Source organism: Tupaia chinensis, unplaced genomic scaffold, assembly GCF_000334495.1.
Source record: "Tupaia chinensis unplaced genomic scaffold, TupChi_1.0 Scaffold144174_1, whole genome shotgun sequence".
In the NCBI taxonomy this organism is placed as follows: domain Eukaryota; kingdom Metazoa; phylum Chordata; class Mammalia; order Scandentia; family Tupaiidae; genus Tupaia; species Tupaia belangeri.
This window is the reverse complement of record NW_006204031.1, coordinates 38,183-49,574: the sequence shown is the minus strand read 5'-3', so window position 1 is coordinate 49,574 and position 11,392 is coordinate 38,183. Positions and strand designations below refer to the sequence as shown.

The 11,392-nt window shown below is 46.6% G+C and overlaps 1 protein-coding gene across 1 annotated transcript in view; it reads left to right on the top strand.

The window, feature by feature from the left end:
• The window catches only part of TBX4 (T-box transcription factor 4), a 28,893-nt gene that overhangs the window by 3,139 nt on the left and 14,362 nt on the right, over positions 1-11,392 (top strand). Inside the window, exon 4 of the mRNA XM_027767353.1 lies at positions 5-117. Coding sequence (XP_027623154.1) covers positions 5-117 — 113 coding nt within the window. The remainder of the gene's footprint in view (positions 1-4; positions 118-11,392) is intronic.

Below are 11,392 nucleotides of genomic sequence, written 5' to 3'. Positions count from 1 at the left end.
CCAGGAAGGCTCTTTGTGCCCCCGGCCCCCCCTGCCACTGGAGCCCACTGGATGCGGCAGCTGGTCTCTTTCCAGAAGCTGAAGCTGACCAACAACCACCTGGACCCCTTTGGCCATGTAAGAACGGACACTACCTGACCCTGGGAGCCGTGTTCTGGGGCAGTGTCAGGGTGGCACAGGTGGGTATGGGAGGGGGTTAGGGAGAGCCCACTCTTGGGCCCACTCCAGGCTTAAGCCCTTGCCCTGCCAGTTTGTAGAAGGATCTCAAGCCTCTGAGTCCGGTGGCTAGGCCTTACATTCTTCCACTGCCACTTCCTGGGCCTTAGTTTCCTTGTCTAGAAAATGAAGATGACCATTTATGCTCTTCATGGTTATGAGATTTAAATTGGAGACCATCTAGGAAGCACCTGGCAGCCACGAGGCTCTAAGTAGATGCTGGGTGTCGATGTCAGACCTCTCAGCGTCAGCCCCCCAAATCTGGCCTGCTGGAGTGTGACACAAGACAAGTATACCTTTTGAGAAAAAGGTGTCATGGACAAATTCTAAAGTCCTACTTTGGCCTGTCTCGCCTGCCTGGCCCGACAGCTGCCTGCCTTCTGGAAGGGAAGGCCTTGTCCTGGCTCCAGTGTGAGGTCCTGCCTGCTCTGGCCTGGGATCTGGCTCTCATAGGAGATTCTGAAGCCCTAGGGATGCTGCTGATCACACCCTATCCAGGCTGCTGAAGCTCATTCTTTCCCCATCTGGCTCTGGCAGGCCCACATAAAGGAGCTTTTTATGTGGAAAGTTTTAGCTCAAGTGTGTGGCAAACAGAAGCCTGGGGACCTGATGCTACCTGCCAGGGCACAGGCCTACCTCTCTAGGCTGGCCATGGTTACTCTGGAAGCACGGGGCAAGGGTGTGGTGGAGCCGGGGTGTGTTCGGGGCTGCCGCACACGTAACCCTTAATGTGTGGAAGTACAGATATGTCCCTCCTGTATGCCTCCATTCTGTTTCTGTGTGTAGACCAGGATTCTGTGAATTAGAGTTTTCCATATGTTTCATTTCTGACCCATTGGTATGTAACTGCTGAACAGCTCCTAGTTTTAATTTTGCAGAGTTTGTTTGGTTCTCTTCTAAGTCACTGATGATCTAAAAACAAGCAACTAGGAGAATACTTAATTGACATAACTAACTCCTGCCTGTTCTGTTTTGCAAGTCCCTATACTAGATTTCCCAGGCAGGGCAAGCAGACCTGGGTGGAAAGTCAACCTCCCAGAGCACTGGGGTCTTTTAACGGACAGGGGAGGGAACTCCCAGGTCTTCCTGGGTACCATGCTGGCCAGGACTGTGTTCCCAGTCGAATCCTACCTGACTTCCTCTGTGGCACCAGCTTTGAAAGGTTCCAGAGAGCTTCTATGGTGGGAGCTGGAGAACCTCGTCTACAGGCATGGTCTCTGCCTATGACTCCTCACGCGCCCAGACTCCATGGGCAGACCAGAGCCTGAGACAGAGCTTGGAGGAAGCTACATCTTCCAGTGGCCAGAAGTACCTGGAGATCAGGTCCCTGGAGTGGTTTTGGATGCACCAGCTTGTTACCATGGTTTCCTGCTGCAGGGGTGCATCTCCCTTCTTCCAGGCACCTGCAAAAGCAGGAAAGGAGGGAGTTGGGGATTGAAAAACTGGGCCTTCTTGAGGAAGTGGGAGAGAAAAATCTGGCCTTCATAGCCTAGCAGTCGGTTAGTTGTCCGAGCCTCACTAACCACTTTGGTGGCTCTGAGTCTGTAAGGGGTTTGTGCTAGCCCTGCATATGGCTGTAAGTCTGAGCCAGTGGGGTGATGTGATAGGGTGTCCTCGGGCTACATTTGCCATGCTGCCTGGGGCCCATCTCTCCTTTAACAGGGCTATTAACTATCAGCTCAGCCTTGGGCTTGGAGGGATGTAATGCAGAACGTCTTCCCTCTTTTCCTTCATCCCCACACATACCCAGCACTTGCAGCTTATTCCCACTCTCCTCACCCCCCGTGGGGATGGCAGGGCTCAGGGAGAGAAGGCGATTGTCTCAGGAGCTGGGAGCCCAGCAGCAGGGGCTTGGATCGCTGCCTTCTGCTTCCTAGTCCAGCACTCTGGCTCCTCCACCTGTCTTTCTGTGCCTATGGCTCTGGTTGTCATATCTTCAGCTATTTGGAGCATCAGAGAAGAGGGACTGGCCTTTGGCCATTAGGCAATGCTATGAAGGGTGAGCTAACTTCCTAGACATGTCAGGGCAAAGCAGCCCATTTGGACCTTGGCTTTCGCGCCTTGGCCTGTGTGAATAGGAGTAGTGAGCTCCCATTGATGGGTGAAGAAGGGTGAACTTGTTCCAAATAAGCTCTTCCTTCTGTACAACTCACCTCCACATTTTCAGCTTCCAGGCCTCAAGGAATGGCTCTCTAGCCAAATGGACTTTGGACTTTTCCCTGGGGTCCTTACAGTCTCCTTGGAGCTTTAGCAGTGGCTTCCCATTGGCAGCCTTCTCCACTACCCCTGCCCAAAGGGCTGGGATCTCTCCTTGGGACAAGGGCCAGACCCAGCTGTGAGCTGGGACCGCTGCCACTGTGGTGAAGGCGAGAGCCAGTTAGGCAGTTGCGGTATCATCTTGGGGTCTGCCAGGTGGACTCAATGTCCTTCTAGCTTAGAGATCTTTGAGTCCAAGTCATCCTGTCTCCTCACCCTGAGAGGTGAGTGGAGGGTGGCTGGGAGGCCTTGTTCTGCATGTGCATACAGCCGTCAAGGAGAAGAGCGGCCTGTTTGGGGGGCAGGGAGTAGAATCTGTGATTTACTGGTTTCCCTATCTTCCAGGACCCCCTCCCTTCATGGATACTGCTTTCCTCTATTGTCTGAAGACCCAGGAGATTGGTCCAGGGTCCAAGTGAAGGCTTGGGCCTGGAGGCCTGAGCTCCACAGCAGGGGGGCCCTGGAACAGGAACCCCTCAGATACATAGCCAAGTGCTTCTGAAAGACAGGACTGAGCTCTGACTAGAAAACTGGTGGGTTTTTGCTGTGGCCCACCGGGAGTTTTCTCGTCAGTACTTTGGAGTGTCGGTTCAGGTCTGCCACTGGGTCCTGGGAGTAAGCCCACGGTCAGACCACAGCTGCACAGGCAGCAGGGGCAGGAAGGATCAGGAGGTGCGGCAGGGCTGAGCAGCCTCCGCTGCAGTACCTTCCTTACTCACGGTTTCAGTCAACTGCAGTCTGAAATTCGGGGAGATGGTACGGTAAGATGTTTTGAGAGACAGAGAGAGACCATATCCACATAACTTAATATGGTAGATTGTTATCCTTGGTCTCCTTTATTATTAGCTAAATGATCATTTATAAACTAAACTTCATTATGGCAGGATGTATAGGAAAAGCACACTGTAATAGAGGCTGCCGCTATCCAAGGTTTCAGGCATCCACTGGGTCCTGGAATCTCCCTACAGATAAAAGGGGATAATTGCAGCTCCAGTTCAGCTCCTCTGCTGTGCTGCTGGCTGCAAAGGCTGCTTGCTCATCCTCTCCAAGTCCGCCCACTCCAGCCCCAGCAAGACCCTGTACCAGGTGACCATGTGATGGATGGAGGAGCTTCTTGTTCCCTTCTTCCCTTCCTCTTTCTCTGAATAAGGTTCTAGGAGTGCCTGGGCTTCAGGAAGTGGAGGCAGGCTCCACGGGGGCACACGTAGGCCTGTGTCCTGAGACGGACACAGAGACGGCTAGCACTCGGTCTTACTTTTCTCTGGATCTGGAGGAAGGAGAGGTGTGTGTGTGTGTGTGTGTGTGTGTGTGTGTACACGGGTGTGAAGGGAGGTGACCATTTTCACTGACCTTGTGTCTCAGGACTCCAAGACTGCTAGGAGGAAGGGCCAGACAATAGTCTCCATGGAGTTAGCCCCAGGCCCGGGTCAGGTCGGGCAGTGGGGGTGGGGGTGTGACCTGTGGTGTCGTCTCTCAGCCACAAAGTAGCATACATTTAGTCCCCTCAGGGTGCAACTGGCCTGACTGCCCATAGACCTGGGACATCTTCCCACCATCTTTGCCTAATTATTAGGTTGTCTGAAAAGGCACAACACTTTGCTGCATAGAAAAACAGAAAAAAATGGGAGGCCAGCAGGTGGCATGATGATTAAGGCGCTGGGCACTCCCACATGGCCAACCATGGTTCGAGGCCTGCACTGGGTGGCTTGCTTTCTCACTTTCCTTCTCTCTCTCTCTCTCTGTGTCTGCCTCTGGTCAAATTAAAATAAATTAATGACTAAGTAGAAATAAGTAATTATTAAAAAAAAAAGAAAGAAAACCAGAAAAAAAATGCAGTATAACTTTTCCGATAGCCCAATAGTTACTCCTGTGGCTGAGGATCCAAGCTCAAGTGCAACTTCTTCAGGGAGAAAGTTCAGAATCTCCGTTCTATGCTCTCAGCGTCCTGTGGGTCTTTTCATTCTGGCACATAGCAAAATTTGTACTTATTTGCACTTTAACATTTTATTTTTTAATAGAAAGTACATTTCCATGGTTAAAATAAATCACTGAATTCACTAAAATGCCTGTAATAGGCTCTCCCTCTACCTGTTCCCCATCCACCTAGTTTTTTCAACTTCCACCACAGATAACCACTGTCACTAATTTTTCCCCCAGTGTTTCTTTTTGCACAGAAGGCAGAATACATCATTCTAAATCCCCAATCTTATACACAAAAGGGGGCTTACTACATAAACTCTTTTTGCACTTTGCTTTATAAACAATGTATTTTAGAGATCATTTCATCCATAACTTCCAGCCTTTTTATTAAAACTGCAGGATTTTTTTTTTATTTACTTATTTTTTACATTTATTTATTTATTTATTTATCTATTTATTTGTTGTGATTTTCAAGCTGCTGGGTTCAGGACTCAAACTGCTGTCGGCCAGGTAGAAATCCAGCACTTTAACCACCATGCCACCTCCTGGACCCTAGTTGCAGAGTTTTATCATGATTGTTCTATACATTTTGTAGCCAGTCCTTATCGAAGAAGTTGGGTGCTTTTCTACTTTTTTTTTCTTTTCTGATTAAGCTAGTACATGTCATTTTTACACCATGCCAAATATATCTGTATGTTAAATTGACTTGTTTGAAAAGATGTTGAGTTGTTCTCCATAGGAGTTGTACTGCTATGTGTATGGCTGCAGTACCAACAGGAGGGAAGACCAAACTTTTGAACTATTTCTAGTTTTATAGGCAAAAAGTAGATGGCAGTTTTACCTTTTTTTTTTTTTTTGCCAGTAGCTGCGTGTGCTTGGTAGTGAGAGAGAGAGAGTGTGGGAGAGAGAGAGAGGAAGAAAGCACTCCCCCCCTACCCCTGGTAGGGCATGGTCATGCTGCATTCCCTTCTCCATTTCTCCAAACTGTTGGAATTTGGGGCACGCATGTACATGTGTCCAGTGTGTTTTTCAAGCCACCTGGGCTAGGATTCGAACAGAGGTCAGTCATATGGGATCCATCTTTCTTAGCCACTAGGCTGCAGGGATGGGATCAGTTTTAGTTTTAGTTTATATTGCTTTTCCTTTGTCATAAGAGAGGTTAAGCATTTTTTTATATGTACTTCCTTTTCTTTCTTTCTTTCTTTCTTTTCTTTTCTTTTTTATTTTTTTTTTTGAGAGGTTTTCACTATAGGGCGCGTGCGCTTGCCAGACAGAGAGAGAGAGACATAGAGACAGAAAGCGAGAAATCACCCCCCAGGGAGGATGGTCACGCCGCAATCCCTTCTCCTCCATTCTCCTCTTGGGATCTTGTGCACGCATGCACACACACCCGGCGTGAGTTCTAAGCCACCGGGCCCGGGACGCGAACCACGGTCGACTACGTGGAAATCCAGCGACATAGCCATTATGCTAACGCCTGGTTCCCTGTATTTCCTTTTCTATGACCCACTGTTCTTACCTTTGCTCATTTTTCAAGAGAAAAAGTTTTATTAAATTTTTTTTTTTATCCATTTGCCATAGGGATCATGCGCCTGCTGCAAGGGGTGGGGGGAGGAGAGGAAGAGAGAGAAAGAGACAGTGAGAGAGAAAGTGAGCCATCGCCTTGCAGGGGGATATCCATGCTGCAATCCCTTCTCTCTACATCCTCCTCCTGGGATTGTAGGCATTCACACACATGCGCCCAGCATGATTTTCAAGCTACGAAGTCCCAGACTCCAGTGACAGTCAGCCATGTGGGAGTTCAATGCCTTAACCACCACACCACCTGCTGCCCCCTCTAGGAGCTTTTTAAATTAGGGAGACCTAATCCCTGTCTGTGATAAGAATTGAACGTGCTTGTCATTTGTCATTTGATCTTTGCCTATAGGGGTATTCCCACACAGAAGTTTTGAATAGAGTTTATCAGTCTCTTCTTTATGGATTCTGGATTTTGAGTAATGGAAGGCCCATATCTACTCCTTACTTATAAAGGAATTTATTTTTTGATTTATTTTTACATTTAAAACATTGATCCTTTTGGAATTTATCCTGGCATTTGATATGAGATTTAATTCCAACTTTTATTTTTCCCCTAGAGAGTTATCCAATCGTTCCAACACCAATAATCGAATAGTCCTCTTTCTTCCCCTGGCGTAGGATGCTTTATTTCTGTGCACTAACTCCCCCATCGAATCCACACCTAGTCATGTGCTAGTGCCTTAACTGTTGAGAAATCATAATAGTCTCAGTGTTTGGCAAGGCTAGACCTCTCCGGCTCTCCTTTCTCAGAGTATTCTTGGCTAGTCTTGTCTTTTTTTTGTCTTATGAATTTTAGAATTAGCTCATAGTATTGGAAAATAAACTTATTTGTATATTTATTGGAATTACTTTAAATGATAAATTTACTTATGGAGGGTTGATAGGAATGATTTTCTGCCTATACAGGTCTTCCATTTGCCCTTTGAAGTGTATTCAAATGTCCTTCACAAGGTCCTACCCATTTCTTGTTGGGTACATCATTTTGTTTGTTATTATTAATCTTATAAATGCAGTCCTTCTTATACTATGGTTTCCTACCACGAATTTTTGCTTGATTTTGGACTACTGTGTGACTTCCCTGCTACATAGTAAACCATGAGGTTTTGTTTTGTTTTGTTTTAGAGAGGTTTTTGCTATAGGGTGAATGTGCCTGGAGGGAATGGCCATGCCCAATCCCTTCTTCTCTTCTTGAGATTTTGGGCATACATGCACATGCACTCAGTGTGAATTTTAAGCTACCATGTCCAAGACTCAAACTGCGGCCAACTATGTGGGAGTCCAGTGACGTAACCATTGTGCCATCTGCTGGTCCCTAACCATGAGGTTTTTAATCACCATGTGTTAGTGCCTAGAACTGTGTCTGGCAAACCAGTGGGTGCTGGTACACAGTAAATAAATGAGTGAACCCACTAATTTTTAATTTTTTATAAATTTACCTTTTGGGACAGCTCCATGGCTTAGTGTTTAAGAGAGCTAGATCTCAGATAGCTGATGGTGTAGTTTGAATCCAGATCCAGGCAGCTTGAAAAGCATGCCGTGTGTGTGTGTGTGTGTGTGTGTGTGCGCGCGCGCACGCGCACGCGCGTCCCCAAGATCCTGACAGGATGGAGAAATGGAGAAGTGACTTCCACGTTAACGACACCTCATTGGAAGGTGCTTTCTCCCTGTCTTTCTCTCTGTCTCTCTCTATTGAGTACACGTGCCCTGTGACAAAATTTTTTTTAAGTTGATTTATTTCCTCCATGAATGAGAGACAGACAGAGATGGAGAGACAGCACCGCCAACAAAGAGGTTCTAACTTCTTTGCAGGGCTAGACAGGGTAAGAAGGATAATAGAAATGATAGTCTTAAGAAGTAAAATGATGATGCATATTCATGGAGGCCTCTGGATGCACACCTGGAACTCCCCCACTTGGGTCAGCCTTGCAGAGCATTGTGCCACCGTCTGCCCTCGGGGGCGGTATTTAGACAGAGAGCGTACTTCCTCTGCCAGGGGCTGATGTCCCCTCAAAGTTAACACTGTTAATCTTCCAGTGCTATCTACCTCCCTCTTCTCTTCATTTTCTACTACATTTGCTGATCTCTCTGAGCCCTTAAAATGTGCCAAGCCCTTGCCATGCACTTTGAAAGATAAAGAAACCCCCCGAACTCTGGAGAGGCCCTGCCCTCCCAGCCAAAGGGAAGAGCTCGGCTTGGAAATCAGTACCCAGTCTGACTCAGCCTCAGGCTGTGAGGCAAAGGCCTTCACCTCCCTGGCCCGCAGTCTCTCTTCTATTAAAATGACGATGACGATAATGCCCACTTTCTACAGTTGTTGTAAAGATCACTTGTGTGATGCATGTAAAATACCCAGCCCAGGGTCTGGCACATAGGATCAGCTTGGTCAGCAGCAGCTATGACTGCCATTGCTGGGGGAGAAAGCAAGGAGGTCTCAGGGACTATGGTACCGTGATGCTGCTGCCCTGGGAGGCTGACCTAAGGCCTAACTGGCCACGGCTCTGGACTGGGCTCATGGGCTGCCTGATGCAGTTCTATTTGGATTTTCCTTGGACTTACCAAGTTTCAGGGATTTTTCTTTCTTTTTTCCTTTCTTACTTCCTCTCCTTTATTTACGGAAGAGCATGTGTGCATGTATTCAAGAGTGAGAGAGCGAGCTGAGCATCCTTCACAGGATCTAGCCGTCCCTCAACCCCCTTCCTCCAGTCCTCTAGCCCTTCTGATCTGGGGCACTTGTGCACGTGCTCAGCGTGTTTCAGGCCGGTAATTCAGACTGTTGTTAACCACATGGCACCTGGCTTCTCAGTACATTACCCCTGCACCATAGAACCAGCCTTTTTCTTTCTTTCTTTCTTTCTTTCTTTCTTTCTTTCTTTCTTTCTTTCTTTCTTCCTTTCTTCCTTTCTTCCTTTCTTCCTTTCTTCCTTTCTTCCTTTCTTCCTTTCTTCCTTTCTTCCTTTCTTCCTTTCTTCCTTTCTTCCTTTCTTCCTTTCTTCCTTTCTTCCTTTCTTCCTTTCTTCCTTTCTTCCTTTCTTCCTTTCTTCCTTTCTTCCTTTCTTCCTTTCTTCCTTTCTTCCTTTCTTCCTTTCTTCCTTTCTTCCTTTCTTCCTTTCTTCCTTTCTTCCTTTCTTCCTTTCTTCCTTTCTTCCTTTCTTCCTTTCTTCCTTTCTTCCTTTCTTCCTTTCTTCCTTTCTTCCTTTCTTCCTTTCTTCCTTTCTTCCTTTCTTCCTTTCTTCCTTTCTTCCTTTCTTCCTTTCTTCCTTTCTTCCTTTCTTCCTTTCTTCCTTTCTTCCTTTCTTCCTTTCTTCCTTTCTTCCTTTCTTCCTTTCTTCCTTTCTTCCTTTCTTCCTTTCTTCCTTTCTTCCTTTCTTCCTTTCTTCCTTTCTTCCTTTCTTCCTTTCTTCCTTTCTTCCTTTCTTCCTTTCTTCCTTTCTTCCTTTCTTCCTTTCTTCCTTTCTTCCTTTCTTCCTTTCTTCCTTTCTTCCTTTCTTCCTTTCTTCCTTTCTTCCTTTCTTCCTTTCTTCCTTTCTTCCTTTCTTCCTTTCTTCCTTTCTTCCTTTCTTCCTTTCTTCCTTTCTTCCTTTCTTCCTTTCTTCCTTTCTTCCTTTCTTCCTTTCTTCCTTTCTTCCTTTCTTCCTTTCTTCCTTTCTTCCTTTCTTCCTTTCTTCCTTTCTTCCTTTCTTCCTTTCTTCCTTTCTTCCTTTCTTCCTTTCTTCCTTTCTTCCTTTCTTCCTTTCTTCCTTTCTTCCTTTCTTCCTTTCTTCCTTTCTTCCTTTCTTCCTTTCTTCCTTTCTTCCTTTCTTCCTTTCTTCCTTTCTTCCTTTCTTCCTTTCTTCCTTTCTTCCTTTCTTCCTTTCTTCCTTCCTTCCTTCCTTCCTTCCTTCCTTCCTTCCTTCCTTCCTTCCTTCCTTTCTTTTCTTTCTTCTTTCTTTCTTCTTCTCCTTCTCCTTCTCCTTCTTTCTTGCCCTTTTAACCCAAAGAGCCCCTGTCTATCCTAACCTCCTAGCAGGGCTAGAGAGGGTAAGAAGGACGATGAAGGCCATAGTCTTAGGAAGTATATTATGATGGAGGGTAAATCTGGTTTTAATATATGACAGTATGGACATCAGCCACACGATTGTGTGGCTAGCACCCAGACATGTTGTGTTCTATGGTGACAGTAGGACCTGTAGACCCATGTCCCTTACAGCATTTGATTGTCTCCTTATAATTACTTTGTGGTTGTGAGCAGCAAGCGCTTTCTTTCTTTCTTTCTTTTTAAATAACTATTTATTTTATTTTATTTGTTCATTCATTGATTTTTTTTTTTAATTTGACCAGACAGAGACAGAGGGTGAGAGTGAGAGAGAGAGGAAGTGAGAAAGCAAGCCACCAGATTCAGGACTCGAACCATGGTCGGCCATGCGGGAGTGTCCGGCACCTTAACCACCACGCCACCTGCTGGTCCCAACAAGTGTTTTCTTTAAGGCCATCTGGATTCTTCTCAGGACTCTGTCTCTGATCAGCTGTGTGTCCGTGGGCAAGTCACGTTCCTCCTATAGGCCTCCTGTTCCTCATCTGTATAATTAGGGGGTTGGATAAAATGATCTCTAAGGTCTGCCTCTCCACGCCCTAATGTTCTGTGATTCTAATGTAGATAAATCTGGGCCTCATTGGCCAAGCACACCATCGTGTTCTCTTGAGGAGATGGATGTTTGGCACTCTTACTATTGTTAAAATAGAACAGGCTTTTGAGCTGTGGCCAGAACATAATGAATCCCATTTCTGTGAAACAATGATGATGGGACCAGTCATGTAGTGGGGTTGCTGACGTGGCCAGTTCAGTTGGCCCAATATCCACTGCAACAAATATAAATGTGAGACTCTGGCAAAGTTTAATGTGGCGCCTGAGGAACTTCCGAGCAAAGCCAGGTGTGAGTCACTGAGTTGGTTTCACATTCTCCCTGAATGGGACTGAGGGGACTAAGGATCAAGTTTCTATCTTCACTGGTTCAATGGATGGAACCTTCTTCTCGACACCTGTCCAGGTTCTAGACTGTCAGAGTTGGGAGGGGTGTTTGGAACCATTTACAGAAGGGGATCCCAGTGGCTTCAGGAGAAGAGCTGGCAGTTGGTGAGTAGAGATCCATAAAGGCTTCTAGACCCTTCTGGACTTCTCTGTGGCTGGGAATGCATTCCACTGCTGGCTCCTACCTGCCCCTGTAGGTCTGGCAGATTCTCTTTCCAGATTTCCGTGTCAGCCTGTCTGGTTCCCTCTTCTACAAGGTGTGTTTGGCAGTCTCTCCCTAGTTGCCAGGAACTTCAATGGGATAAGAGTTTTAGCCTTTATTCCAAGGGGCAAGAAGGTGGCATTATGAATATAAGCATTTCTTGAGCCCTAAATACTGGCAGAGGAGGGGGGAAGGGATGCATGAGAACAAAAGAA